The sequence below is a fragment of the Centruroides sculpturatus genome, unplaced genomic scaffold (genome assembly GCF_000671375.1).
Source record: "Centruroides sculpturatus isolate CEXI.00-Female unplaced genomic scaffold, Cexi_2.0 scaffold16, whole genome shotgun sequence".
Lineage (NCBI taxonomy): Eukaryota > Metazoa > Arthropoda > Arachnida > Scorpiones > Buthidae > Centruroides > Centruroides sculpturatus.
This window is the reverse complement of record NW_019384548.1, coordinates 625,196-646,033: the sequence shown is the minus strand read 5'-3', so window position 1 is coordinate 646,033 and position 20,838 is coordinate 625,196. Positions and strand designations below refer to the sequence as shown.

The following is a 20,838-nucleotide window of genomic DNA, read 5'->3' as shown; positions in this document are numbered from 1 at the left end:
AATGTTGTATCTGCCTAGTCAAACAATCAGTATGTAATTTTTATTCAGGAGAATCATTATTTCACTCATGATCTTATAAATATGATATAGATACTAAATATATACTTAGTTATTAGGTACTATACTTAGTTATTTTTATACTTTTAATTTGTTTCTTGTAAAACTAATTGATTACTATATTCAATCTATACTAATATTATAAAGAGGTAATGTTTGTAAGTATGTATGTATGTATGTATGTATGTATGTATGTAAGTTTGTTTGCAGCAGGTAATCTCCAAAACTACTCATCAGATTTCAAAAATTCTTTCACCAATATTTAGAATGGAACCTCAGGGTGGACATAGGCTGTATATTATTCTGTTAAACATTCATATAAATTAAAAGATATAATCTAGGTTAAGGCTTTTATGTCCAACAGATGGCGCTATGAGTACGATGCCCTAAGTTTGCTTTTCTGCGAGGCATTATGCTTTTCTGTGAAAATGAACTAAAGTGGATCATCTTCTATCTATCTATATAAATAAAAATGTAATGTTCATTTGTTTCTACCGATTCCTTTGAAATTTTGACACAACGCTGCATTCGAATACGCACGTGTTTTTATATAATATACGTGTCAAAATTTCCCCCACTGAAGGGAGATGATTAGGATTAAAGCTTACGGTAAAGAACTCTGCTTCTATTTATACTATTTTAGATGCGGGTTTTTGCGTTTTTGATTGCGTTTTAATTAATTAATAGGATACGTCAAGAGAATGTACACTAAGAAGGGATTTTTCGAAAAATTCCCTCCAGGGGGAAGTGTTATACATTTATAATAGATATATTTTGGGCCACAACAATGCGTGGCAGGGTCTGCTAGTATTTTTATAATATCAATCATATCTGATCAAATATAAGTATAATTGAAATCAATAAAAATATAACTGAACATAGTATCAATTTCATGTAAAATAAATTAATTTTAGTCAATTTTTAAACTTTTTAACACATTAGTTTGAAATTAACATCAAAATGGCTTGTTTCATAGTTTTACAGACTTATAATATTAAAAATTTACTAACAGCAATTTGCTGACATTTATTTTAATGCAACACAATGCACCATTCCCATTCTTTTGTTTATATGATCACCTTTCTTATCTTAATTCTTTTTACCTGTTTGTCAAAGCTACCAACTTTTATACTATTTTACAAATACATAGTTTCCTAAGAACAAATTTTTAGATTAGTATTTTGAAACTATACGATTTTTGATGGCCTAGAACATTTAGACATGGCCAATAGCTTTGGTACAGATGTTTGGACATACTATTTTGCTATTGGTGAGGCTAGAGCACAACATTATGGTATGGTCATTTTGACTTTTATTGTATTCAGACTACTGGATTAAGTTGTTTTACATCTAGTAGGACTTTTTATTAATACTGTTAGTAGATATTCATCTTATGGGTGAAGTAGGATTTAGATTATTATTCAAAAGATAGATCTTTTGGTTGGTAAAAGAAAAATCAAAAATGGAGATACCAAATTGTTTATTGTTAGATATAATTGATAGACATTATCTATTGTTACATTAATAACAAACTAAATTAAGTGTCTATTGTTATGTAAATTGTGTAAGTGAAAATGGAAATTTTTTTAAATTTGTACATTAGTGGCTAGTTTAGTTGCATTCAGCCACCGTCAGAAATTTCTGTGATTACTAAAATGGATTTTACAAAAATCTATTTTATTCTCAAAGATAAGGTATAAAAATTAATTTTAATAAGAAAAAACACATACAGTGGAACCTCGGTATACGATCTTAATCCGTTCCTGATGTTTGGACTTATACCAAATAGGACATATACCAAACCAATCTTTCCCATTAAAAGTAATGTAAAAGTGATTAATCCATTCTCATGTAAAAAAAAAAAAAAAATGGCTGGCTTTAAACACCTTGCTTTCCTGGCTAGTTCCTGCTTGATTTTTCATGAGATCAGCATTTATCTTTTTAGCTTTCTCGCAAATAATTGCTTCTGATATGCTGTCACCAGCACACTGTTTTTCAGTTATACAAAGCAAAAGCAATTTCTCAACATGATCTAATGTCTTTGTTCTCTGTTTAGAAATTGATTTAACACCTTTAGCAGATTTAATAATGTCTTTATTTTTCACGATTGTCGGTATCATCGTTCTCAGAATACGGTATGCAACAGTTAAATCTCAAACATGCATGCCACCTTCATATTTCTCAACAATCTCTTTTTTCAGTTCCATTGTGATTCTAGTCATTTTTTTTATTTTTCTGTTGCCTTTTTGCAATTCATGATTAATAAAAATAACAACATTTTACTTACAAATTAAAAAAAAAGAAATTCAAACTGTGGCACCACGAACGTCTAGTCTGGTCTAATACACCGATAGTGCTACTTGTTCATAGATGGCGTGTATAATTGAATTAAGTCGTATACCAAACAAAAGTTGTATACCGAGCAAAATTTGTTTCGTCCAAACAGGACGTATTCCGAATTGGATGTATTCTAAAGCAGACATATACTGCGGTACCACTGTACTTTTGTAGTTGAGCTGTTTTGATTGCACAAGTATCTTGACTATAATTCCTTGTATAATATGAATTCAACTTTTCAGTTAGTTTTCTGTTCACATATTAAACACCTCAATAACTGGTATATATTATCTAAAACCACATCAGTACACCAAATCACTTAAACAAACACCAAAAATATTTAAAATATATAAAATCATTTCCAACTGTATCAATTGGACATCTATTTGATTGTCTATTAAAGAATACAACACCAAATAGAATACAGAACTCAAATTGAATTTTTAAAAGGCAGAGGTTTGGGCATGTGCCCTACACACAGAATGTATATTGTAAAGATAAAAAAGTAAATAAACATTACATAATTAATAAAATAAGAATATTTTCATTAATAAACTTGAGAGCATACATAAGGTGATATAACATAGTTTGCACCATGCTCTCCACACCATTGACAAATTGTCCAATTCCCTGAAGTTGATGACAGTCTGATTTTTCATGGTCCTATAAATTTCTGGAGATGCCAAGTATTTTAAACATGACAGATCTGATGTGCAGTGTAGCAGTATGGTATCAATGTAAGTGGCCAGAATATTGTCATCATTTGTGTGTGCATGTGGCCAGAGCAGTGTTATATAATTTTTTTAATAATATATTTATGTTCTTTGATGTGAGTGGTCAAGAACCTCTTGATCAGTCCAATGCATATAAACAAATGGTCTATTCACATCTTCATTAGTTGCCAGCTCTTTTCTCTGTCACTACAGTTGCACATTTATCTAGTCCAAAGTCCATTACAATGTCATTACAATATCATTACTAAAGATCCCGATAGTGTTCAAGAGAGACTCGATTTCAGTTGATGATTTTCAAGAGTTTCACATCATGCATTCAAAATAGATGGTATGGCTTTGTTGATGTTCACAAAATCTGGTAGCCTTGCCCAGTTTTCTTCAAAATTACTGACAATGGAATCATTGCCATAATGAACAGAAAAGGCAAAAGTGAATCACCATGAAATATTCCTCTCTGTATGTTTGTTGACTTGGCCTACTTCCTCACCATTTATTGTCAATTAGTCTATGTTTTTCAAATTTACATTGCATTCTTGACCAATTTCTTGATGTTACTAATTCCAGTTAGTTCCAAGTAGCAAACTACCTAATTTGTAGCAGTAAATCAAAGGCTTTCCTGTAATTTATTCAGGCTGTATGTAAATTTCTTCTTTGCTTGCAATTTTCAAGTATCATCATGTCTATCAGTTCCTTTGTACTTCTACTCTTTTACCATTATTATGTTGGGTTTAGTAAGTTATACTTGGTTCACACCGGTGGCTGTGTATTATGCCGGACCAGAGTCAAGGTATAGCAACCAAAAACAAAAATTAAATAAGTGTGTCAGTGTCTGTATTCAGGAATTTCCTAACAATATGACATGTTTATTATTATTATTACTATTATTATTGGCTTTGAATTTTATGAATATATGTATGGAATCACTTAACAACAGAGAACTGACAGCTGGATGGCCAAGCAGTCAAGGAGGCAGCCTACCGCTCTGGGGGACCCAGAATGGAATCCGGATAGGTCAAAAATACACAGGAATTTTTTGGGGTGGGTCTATCTGGATATGTCAGGCTCTGTCCCTCACCATAAGGCCACCTCACTGTGGGTCTGGCCAAACCCATAATAATGGGCTTGCTAAAAGAGGCCATCTTAGTGCCCACAGGGTGGAGATGGTTAAAAAAAAAAAAGAGAGGGAGAGAACTAATTTGCTAGCTAGATAAATAGCTGGAAATGCTTTTAATGTATTACAAAATAAAAACAATTACTTTTGCTTTTCCATCTCTGTTATATATAACAGAGGGAAAGTATTACATAGGTCAAAAATGACCCTCAAAGATTTTTATATTTTTGGACTCTGAACCTTGAAACATCAAGAAATACACAAAAATTTGAGGGTTTTTTTTCTGTATATATGTATGTTAATGTGTTTGGGGATGGGGAGGTACAATTTTGTTCACTCTGTGAGGCTTACTAACTTTTTTTTGGGTCAAAAATTTCTGAAATTTTGCAGGAGGCCTGTGTATTAGGAGAATTGATACTATCAAATTTTGGTTGTTAAAGGTCGAGGAGGTGAAGAGAGAGAGAGGAGGGTTGTGTGTCGTATTGAGTAGGATTGGACTTAATGACAAGTTACTTATTATTAGCATTTAAAATTTTTTTTTATAAAACTTTTCCCTACACTCAAATTTAAGCTTTTTGCTATTTTATAATAATTAAAAAATATAAAAGGTTTTTTAGTAAAAATATCATAACAGATAGTACCACAAGTAGTTTTAAATGTTGCCAGGAAAGTTAAACTCATTTCTGGATTTTTTGTAGTAGTAGTAGTAGTAATAATAATAGTAGTAGTAGTAGTTCTAAGTTTTTTTTACATTCAATTCTGATGTCATCATTAAGTTTTGATCTAACAAAGAGATATAATAGTCTTAAAAAATATTTTATCAAGTAAAAAACCAACCCTTAAAAATTATTAGTATTGTGATGGAGTGGTGATATAAATATGAAACTGCTTATCAACAAAAATACTCACACATATTAAGTGGGTCTATTTATGAGGTTTAAGTATATTAAAAATGTTTTTTATAAAAGTTATCTAAATATAATTTCAAATTTCATATATAACATCAATTACACTGTGTTTACTTGTAAATTTATTACAATCCAATATGAATGTATTAAAAATTATAATATAGATTTTAATGTAAAATGTCATAATTTTATATAACTTACCAAAATAGTATCCTGAGACTATTAGCTATTAATAATGAAAGACATACATATAAAGAAAAACCATCAGCAGATTCTGTATTCCTGATATCATAATATTGGGGAACATAAGGAATTATTCCTCCAAATATGATGCCTAATGAACAACTCCATGTCAGTAAAGTTGTTACAGACAAATCTTGAAGTATCTCTAGTGCTTCCATTTTCTTCTATCATTACATATATTTCACCTACAATAAAATTAAGTTATTTTAAATTAATGATAATATGCAGCAGACTTTCACTTATCCATACTTATTCATATAAAATATTTTGAAATTTTTACAGAAAATCAAAACTTAATCCAGTTTCAAAATAAATCTTCTATCATAACCTGGAATTTTTATAGATTATATATAAAAAATACACCTTTTCATATGTTTCCAGCATTTTACAGTTCTAATAAACATTTTCAGCTTGATTTACGGGCCTGTAAATCAAGCCAAAAGTGTTAATTAGAAGTATAAAGTGCTGGAAATATATGAAAAGGTGTGTTTTTTTATATATAAATTAATCCAATTTATGGTCCTGCAAATTAATCCAGAATGCTAAGTAATCATTATTTCATTATTTTCTACAGTGGTTCCCAATCTTGCAATCTTACAATGGTTCCCAATTTTATAATGGTTGCCTTGTAAAACCTGTATCTTCCCTACTTTATCAATGACGGCAGAGAAGATTGAGATATATAGAAGTAGGCTACGTGAGGGATGTTTAAATGCGACAGATGCTGACAGCCTGCCATCAGTGTGGAAGTACATGGTTAAAAATTTCACTAAAAACTTGGGCTAGAATTAGTTTATTGGAAGATTTATGATATTTTTTATTTTATTTTGTGTTAATTTATATGTTCTTCCATTTTTCTTGTATAATTTTAAAAGTTTTTTTATTCTAAATTTTGATTTAAATATTTGTATTCTATACATCTCTTCCATCTTCGTTTTTGACCTGNTTCATGACGTAAACTTAAAAAGTAAATTCTTCATAGAAGTCAGAAATTAATCTATTTTTTCTTTATATATATATCTTTATTATTCTCCCATCAGTGGCCGAATGGATAAAACCACTAAACACTAGTAATTAGTCGTGGATTTACGCTTGGCCAAGGGATTGGATGTGTGTTTTCCTGGTTTTCTTCGCATGTGTAATTCTAAATAGGGACCTGTTTACCATAGGGAATCCTTCTTTGGCCTGTATAATTAAAAAAATTTTTTTTGTTCTAAATTTTGATTTAAATATTTGTATTCTATACATGGAACATATCTGTTCCATTTTTGTTTTTTGACCTGATGATGGCCTGTTAATCAAGCTAAAAATGTTTGTTTTCAATTATATATTTTCTCAGCAACAAATTAAGGTGTTTTATTTTTATGTTGTACATAACTTCAACTGCATGAGGAAATGATGCACCAGGTTCTTCTGAGAAGAAGAAAGGTGTAATGGGACACATAAGCCTAAGTATAGGAAATACAGTAAGTGTTTAGAATAAGCTTTACTTGTGTTGAAATTAATAATGAAGAATGCCCTCAATGTGTAATCCATGGAATCTATGCTACCTAGTAAACTTAAATGGCACGTCAAAATTCTTCATCCAAATGTAGTGGGAAACTAAGAGAATTTCTTGCAAGAAAATTAATGGAAACTAATCAACAAAAGTCTAAGTTTTATAAGCATTCTACAATTAACAGTAATGCTATTCTGGCTTCTTATAAAGTGGCTTACCGAATCATCCGAAATGAGAAGTCTCACATAATTGCAGAGCAGTTAATTTTGCCTGCTGCTGTAGATATGGCCAAAATCATGCTTAGGGAGAATGCAGGTAATCAACTTCTCAAAATACTCCCTTTCTAATAATACAATTGGTAGAAGGATAGACAATATAGTAGTTACAGACATTAGTGACAAGCTTTTAAATGGTTTGAAGGACAGAGTTTGAACTCCACTTAAACAAGGCAACAGATACTCACAAAGATACCCTTTTAATTTGATAAATGAGGTTTCTTAATGAAAAACAGTCAACTGAAGGTTTGTTGTTCTGTAAAGAAATTGAAAGTGAAACAACAGGAGTAGATTTGTTCGAGATTGTAGGTTATTTTATGATGTATAACAAGATAAACTGGAAAAAATGTGTTGGTGTTTGCATGGATGAATGTCGATCAATGGCAGGAAGCTACTGAGGGCTTCAAGCTCACATTTGGGTCAAAGTTCCTAATGCAGTTTGGACCCATAGAGAGGCTTTGTAGCAGAAAAATTCAGTGCAGAATTGTATGATGTTTTGAAGTCAGTAATTGACATAATCAACTTCATTAAAACAAGACTAAACAAAGCACAATTCTTTGCTAAAATGTGTGATGATATGGGTGCTGAATACTCATGTCTTTTGTTTTACAGTACTGTTTGATGGTTGTCCCTGGGCAATTCATTGCTAAGGGTTTATTCATTGCTTAAGGGAATATATTGTTTCTGAGTTTTTGAACTCAGAAACAATATATATTCCTACCTGAAGAACAAAATTTCATTTTCTTGCTGATCACTTTATTAATGAAGAATTTTTTAATTAAACTGGCCTTTCTAACTGATATTTTTGAAAGGCTAAATATTCTAACAAGTCACTGCAAGCTAATATAACAAACATTTTTCAGCTTTCAAGCAAGGATGAAGGCTTTAAAAAGAAACTTATCCTGTGGATAAACAAAATTGTAAAAGGAGATTATACCATGTTTTCTTCTTTGAGTCGATTTCTACAAGAACACCAAATAGTGATAAAAAAGAGCTGACAACTATTATCATGAAGTACTGTGCTTGTCAACATTACATCTATATATGGAAAAATACATTGCTAAAGATGAAATCAAACCAGTGGAGTGGCTTAGTGACCCTTTTAAGATGACCTTTTATAAACTGAGACTCCCAGCATTTAAACAACAAGGAAGCAGAGCAGCTCATTGACATTTCTACTGATTCAACATTGAAAGCAAGATTCCAGTCTCAGACAGTGCTACAGTTTTAGTGTAGTATTAAAGATGAATATCCAGTGATCAGAAGAAAGCACTCTGTGCTTTGATTCTGTTCGCTACCTCTTATCTTTGTGAATGTGGTTTTTCTGCAGTAGCTGTAATAAAATTGAAGTATAGAGTGAAACTCAACATCAAAAATAAAGTGTGTTTCAATATTTAAAATAACAACAAGATCCCATAAACTAATTAAGGATAAACAGGCTCATCCTGCTCATTAGGACAGTGAAATAGAATACAAATATATTTGTATTTGTTTGTAATAATAAAAAAAATGTTCTTTGCATTTAAAAAATGAGATAGATTTTTATATAACAGATATTATGTATTATCTGAGTATGTGAAATGATTTATTTTTTATGCTCATTAAGAATTCTGAAAATGAAGATCAAAGAATATGCCACTTTTATAAATATAAATACACACATAAATATGCTGTAATTTTTTTTTGCTACATTAAATCTCTTATATCTCTAATGTTACTGAACTTCATTTCTCTACTTATAGTAGTAACCTACCCAAAAATAAATACAAGAATCAGAGTTTACCTGACTTATACTTTCATCTCTGACATGAGGGCCCATTGGTATATGATCAACAGGGAGTGGGAACCACAAGTTTCAAAAGTTTGGGAACCATTGATCTATTAAGCAAATAAAAAGTGCAAAAATAAATTTAAGCAAATATATAGATTGTAAGATTTAAATGATGAAAAAAAAAAGACAAATTGAAAAAAATTATTATTCAGCTGAAAAATAACTTTAAAAAATGAATAATTTATTAGAAATATCTTACTCAGCTCCTAAAAAAATAAATCATCCTACACCTGATGCTGAGAAAACGTTTATTAAAGAAACATTAATGTTTTCTACCTAATATGATAGGCCATCTTCAGATGCAAGTATTCTCGAATGTATTTAACTTAATATTTAAATGTCAGAACGTTCAAATACTTTTACGTTTAAATATAAAACCAAAATACTGAATAAAATAATAAATAAATAATAAAATAAAACAAATATACAAAACAAACTAATACAATAACGAAGTAAAAGTATTATCCAGTATGGCACAAGCAGAGGACTCTGTGGTTAAATGAAATGAAGCAACTATCCTCAGGACTATGTGTTCTCCATATCGGCAATGCACAAAGAAAAAATCAAAACATATAAAAGTAAATTAAAAGATGCTTGTATTAACACAAGAAATGTGGATGGACTAGCTTCTGCATGGAAGTTCTACATAAAATAAACACTAAAACGCAAAAATTTTTAGCCCACACCTGCCTTTATACTTAGTGGTATTTTTTGTATATTTATTTTATTTTTATTTTACATAGTTGTTTATTATTTTATTACATTATTTACATCATTATTGTATTAGTTCGTTTAGTATATTTGTTTTATTTTATTATTTATTTGTTATTTTATCCAGTATTTTGGTTTTATATTTAAACAAAATTATTTGAACGTTCTGATGTTTAAATATTAAGTTAAATATGTTCGAGAATACTTGCATCTGAAGATGGCCTATCATATTAGGTCAAAAACGTTAATGTTTCTTTAATAAACGTTTTCTCAGCATCAGGTGTTGAATGATTTATAACTTATTAGATATGAATTTAGGGATTCTAACAGTATTTTCATTGTTTCTGTATAGAATAAAAATGAATAGTTGGTTATTTTACTGTTATTCTATTGATAATTGTATACACAATTGCTAGGTCATTTTTTTAAAACAAAATTCTTTTGATATGTCACATTTTTACCAATTATTTGCATTCTTACACTTGTTTTATGTTGTAATTAAAATTAAATATAGAGAAGTATATTCCTTTTGAATGATTCTCCTTCACATTTTAATTAATGAGTATAAATTTTTAACACCTGAATATGATGAACATAAGTTTGTTGAAAGCACTAGCAAAAATAAACTCAGTGTGTTTTTACTTTCTTTTTATTAATTGCTATTTTTTCTAATAAAAAAAAACTGTTTTCCATCAATTATTTAATTTAAAAGATTATTTAAATCATTTATCAGATTATTTAAAAGTACATACTATATTTATACTGATTTTAAAGATGTACTTCTTTTCTTTTTTTTAAAGGAAAATGATAAAATAAGATAACTCTTAAAACCAATATAAATATGAATATATAAATGTATGTATTAAAATATATATACATATAGGCCTATTAGAAAACAAACCTTTTTAGAAAATATATATATTAGGTTAGTTTGAAATGTAAAATATAAGTTTAAAATAAATAAATTTATACTAGTTTTACCTAAAACTGTTCAACTACTAAATTCAGTTATATTCAGTGATTTAAAGTTTCTATATATATTTATGTAAATACAATCACAATCAAATTAATCTGATCTTGGTTATTCACTAGTTATCTCATTTTTTAAATATCCAACATTTAAACTTAAATAAAACTGAAAATAATTAAATTTAGACTTCATATATATAGAGCTTATATAAATACCATTATGAAAAAACATAAATATGACTATATAGAGATTTTTCACAATTACAGGTATCCCTTCATTAATAGTTAATTAATCCCTCGATCCTATTGCATATATCATAATCACATTAATCAAAATACAGTATCTATGTTAAGTAGAGACAGCTGATAAAGCAACAAAAATTAAGACTTCTGCTGCCCATATAAAGGGATTGTTGCAATCAGTTTCACAAAGAGATACCTGTACATTATTACTAAATATTAATCATGTAAAAATACCAATAATTCTAAAATGTGAATATTCATATTTTTAGATTTATTTGAATAATATCAAACAGACACAGGAAATGACAAAAACACTTTAGTTTTAAACTTAAGTAAAATGAAAAGAAAATAATTTGTTAAATATTTAATGCATTACTAATTCCAAAAATACTTTTCCAATAATTCCAAATTTAAATCATACATAAATTTAAGCTTATTTAGTATTAATATTGTTGTCATATATTATTATTAATAGCCATTGAAATTTATGCACAGCAATGTCTTGATTTAAGAATTGTTTCCAAAGAAACGGGTTCAAATTTTGTAAGCCAAAAATTAAATCATCGTACAACATAAGTGAATATGTATGGATTAATGAAAACTTATGACAGCCAGTAAAACATATTAACTATGAAATAAAAACTTAAAACAACATTCATATTATAATACATCGAAAGACACGAAGTGATATTACATTAACATTGCGTTCAATCTTGGCAGAAATAGCTCGACGTCAACAGAAATAGTAGCAGAGGTTACATAAGCGTGTCACTGTAGCTAATCAGCCGAAGAAACAACACTTAGATATTGTTAACTCACGATCCAGTGATGCGGATCCATCTTACATCACGAAAACAACAAAGTTCAGCTTTTTCCTTTAAAACTTCAAATTGTTTGTCAATGCAGTAATAATTGATGTTATTATAAAATGTTAAAAGAAAAAAAATGAAAGAAGCATAAAGGAAAAAGATGATTCTCATCATTTTTGCATTACTTTCGGTTTCAAAACAAATATTTGTTAGGGAAATGAAACAATAAATAGCATCCAATTTTACCATACTAAGCATGCAATTTTACTGTAAATTAGCCACGTTATGGTACAAAGAATCTGCTGTTATCAGCTGATCAATTTACTGTAAATACTTAAAAATAAAATATTAATATTGTAAATCTTTAATAGTTTATTTTTAAGTAGAGACTTATACATCTCTATTTCAATTCGTAATAAATTCTTTAGTTTAAAGAAAAAATTATTAATTACTAAACTGATAAAGACAAAAAGAACAAGTCTGAACAATAAATAATATTTAAAGCAATTTAAATATTTACTGAGCCGCATCAAATGGAACAATATTACTTTATTTGTTAATTTAGGAAAGATATGATGTAAATAATATTTAAGAAAGAAGTGAATTTTACCTTATATCAACCATTTTATTTCATATTTCGATTGAAATATAAATATTTTAACCGAAATAAGAATTGTTCCTGTCACATAACAGCTGTTAAAATTAGCGCCCTCTTCTGGCTCAAACAAAATTACACTTTCTTCTTTGACCTTGAATCTGCATTAACGCCTACCAGTGGCCGAGTGGTAGTCGATCGTGTTGTTCGCCTAGAGCAGTGGTTCCCAATTAGTTTTTCCTGCGTACCACTTCAAGAAAGAGCTCAAACTCGCGTACCCCTTATAGCAGAAATTCATATTAATCCATACTAATATTATAAATTCGAAGATAATGCTGTCTGTCTGTCACCTTTTCACGTCTAAACCGCTGAACAGGTTTTAATAAAATTTGGCACAGAGATAGCTTACATGTTGGAGATGGACATAGGCTACATTTTACTGCGAGAAAATATCTTACTCCCACGAGAAAATTCGATATAATGCGGGCGAAGCTGTGGGTAGACAGCTAGTGATAAATAGAATAAGTTTTTTTTACATTTATTCACTTTAAAATACAATTCTAATAATAATGAAAATAACATAAGGTTATTTAATTTTAATGTGACAAATGTGCACGATTTTCTTTGCACAACTTTATAAAATCTGGTTGCTTTTTGGTCAGCTTCAGTCTCGAGTCATCTTCGAGTCGAAGTCGGTGATGATGTTTGTCATGGCCGAAAATCCGCTCTCGCAGAGATATGTTGTGCAAAATGGTAGTAAATATTTTATTTCTACTTCGCTGACATAATAAATGTGTTTTAGGTCAGCCCAAAAGTTACTCAGTGATTGCTCTGCAAAACAACTCTTGAGTCTGCTGTTGCATAAAATATCTATTAATTTAATTCCTCTTGGTCAGAGATGGGAAGGTGATCGGTGGAGTTATTAGCAGCAGCGACAAAAATTTTCAAAATTAATTTCGCGAAAACAAATTGTGTTAATTGTACAATTTTTGTTTCTTGCGTAAGAATTTCATTTAGGTATTGTCGCAAATTCAATTTTTTTATGAAATTTCGAGAATATAAAAATTTTTAGTTATAAATAAACGAATTTGTGCATTCGACATCATGTTGTAAATTGCCGAATTTTTGATGGTCCACCCATTATTTTTTTATTGCTTCATCTCATGCATTTAAATTTTAAATCGACCGATTTTAGATTGCCGCGCGTACCCCTTCATTCAATTTCGCGTACTCCCAGGGGTACGCGTACCACTAATTGGAAACCATTGGACTAGAGTTTTCTGGATTTTCTGCAAGTTAGTAACACGTAAATAGGGGCCAGTTTTCCTTAAAAGAACCAATCTTCAAGAACCTGAATTCACATTGGACTTCTTATTTTGCTTTATTTTATAACTAATGCAAAGTTTTCATGACGTAAACTTAAAAAGTAAATTCTTCATAGAAGTCAGAAATTAATCTATTTTTTCTTTATATATATATCTTTATTATTCTCCCATCAGTGGCCGAATGGATAAAACCACTAAACACTAGTAATTAGTCGTGGATTTACGCTTGGCCAAGGGATTGGATGTGTGTTTTCCTGGTTTTCTTCGCATGTGTAATTCTAAATAGGGACCTGTTTACCATAGGGAATCCTTCTTTGGCCTCGCGTTACGTCCCATCAAACCAATCAATCTTTCCAATTTTTATTTAAAAAATTATTTTACAATATAATGAATAGAACAAAAAAATTATAAGAATAAAATAGTTAAATCATTTACTTTTGTATCTTCCAATATATTTCCGTGTTTTTATTTTGCACATCAATGAAAACGAAAAATAATACGAATTCAGAAAAACTTCATATCTATCTTAAAACTGATGATTCAAACTCAATCGTCGGTGAGTCAGAATGAGCGTTGAATTTCTTAATAACCAAACGTTTGATAGTCTTTATCTTTAAAAATCCTTGTGTCGTCTGAAAATCATTACTGTAATTGTGCATTTCCAATTTAATTGGAGAGAACAGTGTAAGTGTCGATTACTATTACTGTTTATAATACAAACGTATGATCCACTATAACTTCTATTGCCTGATTCCAATATTAGCATATCACAGAATTTGATACTCGAATGTACTATACATATGCCAGCACATCTCGCTGAATGGTCTTAATTCCAAATTCGCAGCGTTTGCAAATCGTTTATCGTTTATCTTAATTTATCTTTACGAAGAGATTTGATTATCAAATCCGCAATAATAAGTTTTATCGGAGAATATTTCATTTCAATAATTTTCTTCTCACGCAGGTCACGCAGTAAATGACACTTCATGTCGATGTGCTTTGTCCGTGTGCAAGACCTGGCGGATTTTACCATTTCAATGCAACCTTTGTTGTCTTCAAAATTGTAGTTGCTCTCGACATCGGTGTCCGTATGTCTGATAGGAATTGATGTAACCAAATGACTTTGACATGCTTACGAGACCGATATGTATTCAGCTTTGGTCCACGATATGGCAACTGTAGCCGGCTTCTTGCTCGACCATAATACCTCGTTGCAACCCAGAATGACGACGTATCCATTGATAGACTTTCTATCTTGTCTTTCGTTGTCTCAATCAGCATCCACGTAGCACTGTAGCTTTGATTCACACTTTGCCGAAAGACGGAGTTTCGCATCTCATGTGCCAGACAGATAGCGCATTATACATTTTACTACATTCCAGTCCCGTTCAGTAGATTCACTTACTCGACGACAAACAATTCCTACAGCTGTTGGTATATTTGGTCTTGATACTGTAGCAATATATAGGAGCGAACCAATAGTTTGTAAATTGTTTTTCGGTAATGCTTTACTTGAACTGTCAATGCTGTTTTGATAAGGTATCCTCATCGGGGTAGTAGCAGGTTTGTTTCGATCATTTTATACATATCGAGCATGTTTTCAATTTTGGATTGTTAGTGCAGAAGAAATGTGCCATCTTCTTCCCTCTCAATTTGGATTCCAAGATAACAGGATACTATGCCAGCATCCTTAGTTTCAAAATTCTTGTTTAGGCACTCGCATATGTTGTTAATGTTTTCAGCATGCTTGCTTGCAACTAGAATGTCATCGACATATAGAAAGATATTTGTTAACGAACCGTCCTTTTCTGTTCTTGAGTATAAACTCGAATCAGCTTTGCATGACACAGACCCTACGGCTTTTAACGCTCCATTACCTTTCTTATTCCATGCTCTTGCGAATTGCTTTTAACCGTAGATGCTATGATTCAGCTTGAGTATTAGATTTTCTTGTCCTTTTTTCTATGAAACCATACGGTTGTTTTATGTATATTACCTTCTCCAAAATACCGTCGAGGAAGGCTGATTTTATATCGAGATGTCTCACTATTAGTCCTTGGTACTCAGCAACAGCAAGTAGTATTCGAACGGTTTAGTGTTTGACGACAGAGGCAAAGGTTTCTCCAAACCGCTGTTAAAAGCTTCTAATCTCATCTCATCTCGAGAGAGGAGTGCTACAGCCTTCGCTTTTCACTCCGGAAGAACAGAGGAGAAGATCGCTCAGCGACCGAAGAGACGGCCTTATCGAAGACGACCAATCCGAGGAAGACAGGAGAGAGGTCACAAGGCGACCAAAGCCGGCCTTATAGGAGACGGCCAACGCGAGAAAGGGGACAGAGTGCCTTCCGGGAGGACTTGGAGGGGAAGCTGGCCCCTATTCAGGCGTCATTGGAAAGGAGGAAAACCCGGAAAAAACTTCCGCTGCCAGCTCGTCCGAGTGAAGCGCGAACCCCGATCGAACTCCGGTGTTTAGGGTCTGGTCACCGCCATTAAGAGTGGAGACAGAGTCCACTCAGCCACCAAAAGCTTCTAGCGGCAAGTCTTGCTTATGTGCTGATTTTTCTAGCCGCATTGCGTTTCTTCTTGAAAATCCATTTTGCTGTGACTGTCTTGCATCCGGATGGCAATTCGGTTAACTTCCAAACTTACTGCTTTTGCATATTTTTAATTTCTTCTTCTGCCTAGGTAATCTATTTCTTTCTTTTATAAAATGGTAGAGACATCATAGGTTTCCATGATATAGATTCGTCTGGATGTTCTATTTTTACTTTATATGATAGTCTTCTTGCAGGGATACCTTTGTTCTTTCTTTGAGATCGGCATGGCGCTTTCTCATTTGTAAAAGAGGCTGCTTCTACTGGCTCAGCTTGTTTGCCTACTGGACAGAGTATCCCAACGTCAATTTCATTTACATCCTTACTCAAAGCAGTTTCTTTGCTATTAATCCTCCTGTCATGACGGCCGGATGGCCGAGCGGTCAAGGTGACACTGCCTCGGGTCTCCCGTTCACATATTCCAGGCGTTTTCTACGCCTCTTCGACTGCCGCGAACCGCCACTGATAGCATTTACGACCCTAGCCGGCTGTGTAGCTCGAAACTGGGTACCACTAGACCCGATGCATACACAAATTTAATCATTTGCGAACCTTTGTCATTTCTACCGATCCTGCAATTTGCATGTGGCTACGTGCATTTCTTTGTGATGTTGCTATTTCACTTAGGAAATTGTTAAATTTAGAATTATTAAAATTGATTTTAAAGCAAATTATACTTGAAATGCAACTGGTATCTTTATAATAAAGGTAACTTTTTTATAAACCAGTAATAAGAAAATATTGATAAGTAAAAAATACACCTAACTGTATACTATACTGTTCAGTACATTTTACATATTTAATTTTCTATTAAAAATGTACAATCAAACCTTGGCTTTCGAACTTAATTCGTTCCTAAAAGTTGTTCGAAAACCGAAGCAAATTTTCATGTAAGAAACAATACAATATGCATTAATCCGTTTCCGATCCCCAAAAGTCTGAGTGTAGTCTTAACAACAACCAATACAGTATAACTTATATTTTCGAACTATGTTATATGGGTACTTTTTTTTTTGCTGTTTCCGCCCTGTGCACTGCGGTTAGGATTCAGATTAAGTGGGTCGAGTATATACAAAACGTATATAAAATTGGTGTAACTCGACTTCTAAATATAAATTAAGACTTTTCCGAATATAATTAAATTCAGAAAAGAAAACTTTTAAGTCTTTTTTTTTAATTGCAGAACTACGCTTCCGAATAAATGACAAAAAGTTATGTTTAATATGATCTAAAATTGCACGATTAATTTTTATTTTTTAAATAGAAAATTATTTTAAAGCGTTAAAATTATTTATATATCTTTTAAAGTCTTTCCGGAGAATAATTGTGTTTTTTATTATTTTTTTTTTAGTATTAAAAAAAGTTGATTAATAATTTTCTAAATATATTTTCTCAGTAAATTCGATGAAAATATCTTATATTCTTACAAATTATTAATGAATTAATAAAAATAAAATTCATATAAAATAGCTTACAATGTAATTCAAAACTTTCTTAGATTGATTATACTGTATACATGTGAAATTGTTTACTTTTGTATGTCAAATAGTATGCAATACAACTTACTGAAATAATTGAAAAAAAACTATAAAATTTCATTGTATTATTTCTTCTGTGATAGTCTTTCATCATCTTCCAATTGGCTATCAATACGATCTGACTACTATTAACCAAAAGTTGTTGGCCCTGAAAAGAACCGTTTTGATGTTTAAAATAATTAAATTTGTCTAACTTTTATAAGTTAAATTAATTTAATCTTTTATTAAATTAATGAATTTAATTATTTTCTAGTGGTAGTGAAAAACCAGATTTCGAAAGTTCTTGTAACAGTTTCCACTTTTTTTAACTTTAACAGCTCCATTTTGAGTTGTTTAGTCTCTTGGTTTTTCTTCTCTGTTTCTTGTTTCATATGTTATGTTTTAATGCCCTCCTCTATTAACAAGATTTGGACCTTTTCTAATGACAAATTAATTCTATAAATGTAATATGGATAATTAGTTTTTAGAAAGTAATTACAGTATTAATTTTGAGTATTATTTTATCTGAATATTATTTACCGTTGTCTTTTAGGAGTAGATCATCTGCCATATCCATTTTCCCTAACAGGTATACAGGCAGGTATACCACATAATCCTGAATTAGAACACTCTCCAAGTAATTCAATATTATTTTCTCCTGTAATGATAAGTAGTGATGGTGGATCATCTGGATTGGGTAACCGTCCAACATCGAGCATTGCACATCGAATGGAATTTGTACTTTATGACCGACTCGTTAGTATCGCGTTTAACTCGTTCGACTTTACGAACGTACCCAGGGTTTGTGGCAAGACCTAGAACCACGGAATCTACTGTGACAATTTTCACAGAGATCTCTCCGCAGTCCCGCTGCTCGTGACCCCGCTTCAGGCAGCCCCGGCATATACGTTCGACGCCCCTGTATCCAAGGATCAGGGGTACACCCTCGTAATAGATGATGTTGGGGGCAGGTTTCTTTGCCTCCAAACAGATCTTGACTGTGCCAGTTTCGATGTGGGGGCAGCCCGGGATTTTGACCATCGACACGGACTTAACGGCTCCGAATTGGACCTTGAGAAGGCGAACTGCCTTAAGGCCCATTTCGGGGGAGAGAAACTTGATGAAGACGGTTGTTATATCGTAATCAAGAGGAACAGGAAAAACCCTAACATCTGTAACTACAAAACCAGCGGCGGCGACTCCCGGTCACCAAAAGTCTAATCATTATTGGATACTATATACTGTAGTACCGAATGATAGGAAACACAACTGTTACAACCGAAAAATCGTCGTATCATTTCAAATTCTGTGAGGTTACAGTATCTGTGTACTAATATGTGCCCAATAATAATGATCTTTGTTCGCTAGTTTGGCCGGAAGTTTATTTCTCGATACGTTGTTGTAACTTTCGTAGATTTGAAATTCGATTATTCGGCCTTTATTCGTCCGATGTTCTTAAAATTCGGCACAAACGTTAGTCTATAACAGTATTCTTGATGATCCAAATTTCAATTGAATAATATAATTGGAGGTAAAGCTATCGACGATCGAACTTCGTGACCAGGTGACGTTGTCTTTGTTCTTTGTGATGACGTTCAGAAGACGATAATTTTAGCGTTTATTATCCGATCGGCATGAAATGTATAAAAAAATATTCATACCTTAGCTCTCTGCTGATTTTCCAAGTTTCATAGCGATTGGATTGGCGGATTGTGAAAAATAGTGCAAAAAAATTACCACGTGTTGTTTTGATAACCACGCTTCTTCCTTGTGAATTTTTCTTCTATTCCTCTTGAAATAACGTCTGCTTGGCTCATAACCTGTTGTAGTTGGTGCAGAGTGTGGTAGCGAGGTAATGAAAGGGAACTGGAATAGAGGGTACAAAATAACATGGTTTATATAGAACAGGGTCTTCTTATATATGGAAAGATCTAAGCGCCACCTGGAATACCCGTAGGAGAGTGCCACGGTAACAGTACAAAATCAGAAACACGTGTTAGAAACGTAATTGGGAAATAGAACAGCCATAATCTTCGTGAGTGATAGAAAAAAGATGAAACATAATATGGCAGAGTATAATATGTTGCATGCTATCCACCAGTTTAACAAATTTCAGACGTAGACAATAAAGAAATATTATTTCAAAATTTAAATATAATTTCTACTTTACTTAAAAATGTCACAGAAGCTTTTAAAATTATCGACAATAGGTGTGACATTCGATCCATTATTATATAGTTTCTTTAGTTGAAAAATAGTATTTTAAAACGCTTTATTTTACTGGCTTTGTATCATCCTCAAATTTTTGCAACTCAAATTCATCAAGGAAGGCTGAAACTTTGAGGACGTACCTAAGTCAATGCATTTTAATAAAGTTTTGGGGTAGCCCACCTCACCATCCTTTCCACCCGAAACCTATAAACGTAATCAAATGTAGAATTTAATCATGATGTTTGTGTGTGTGTAAATTCATTGTTGTTATGTATATGGTAGGATGGCTTCTCCCTACCACTTACCACTCCAATCTCGAAAAACATGATAAATAAAAAACTTTTTTTAATTTTTAAAATATATTTTCTGTCCGAACCAATTAGGGACTGGGGTTGTTCGGATAACTAATTTTTTGGATAACTGATTATGTACGAAAAATATACAGTGGAACCCCGGTTAACGAATGTCCTGGTTAACGACCAAATCGGTTAACGAACTTTTATTTTGCAAAAATTTTGTCTCAGATAGCGAACAAAATTCGGATAGCGAACAAAATTCGGATAACGAACGGTATTTTGTGTCAAATTTTAGTTGGTGTTAGGCATGCGCGAGTTAAGCATTGCTTTTCCGAGTGTTTGTGCTATACTTCTTTTTTCAATTTGGTGATTTGTATATTTAATCAATATGGCATCAAAGAAAGAAAAAAGTCATAGTGGCAATAGAAAACGACAACGCGCTATCGCATTTGAGAACGATTTTGCTTAAAAGAGTAAGACAATCAACTTTAGATCAATTTCTTGTTCCTTACGGAAAGAGTTTGTTTGTTTGTTAAGTTATGGCAACGCAACACTTAGGCGATCTGCCTAGGGG

At 31.7% G+C, this 20,838-nt stretch overlaps 1 protein-coding gene across 7 annotated transcripts in view; it reads right to left on the bottom strand.

Annotated features, from left to right (window-relative positions):
* The window catches only part of LOC111623575 (PQ-loop repeat-containing protein 1-like), a 52,903-nt gene that overhangs the window by 21,692 nt on the left and 10,373 nt on the right, over positions 1-20,838 (bottom strand). For 2 of the 7 annotated variants that reach the window (XM_023366194.1, XM_023366193.1), the window contains exons 1-3: positions 12,337-12,523; positions 8,947-9,041; positions 5,349-5,575 (exon numbers count right to left, since the gene is read on the bottom strand). In XM_023366194.1, the coding sequence (XP_023221962.1) occupies positions 5,349-5,548 (200 nt within the window). In that variant the 5' untranslated portion in view covers positions 5,549-5,575; positions 8,947-9,041; positions 12,337-12,523. Of the gene's footprint in view, positions 1-5,348; positions 5,576-8,946; positions 9,042-12,183; positions 12,207-12,336; positions 12,530-15,642; positions 15,646-20,838 lie in introns of those variants that run through there. The other 5 variants (XM_023366195.1, XM_023366200.1, XM_023366199.1 and 2 more) reach the window with 5 other exon arrangements.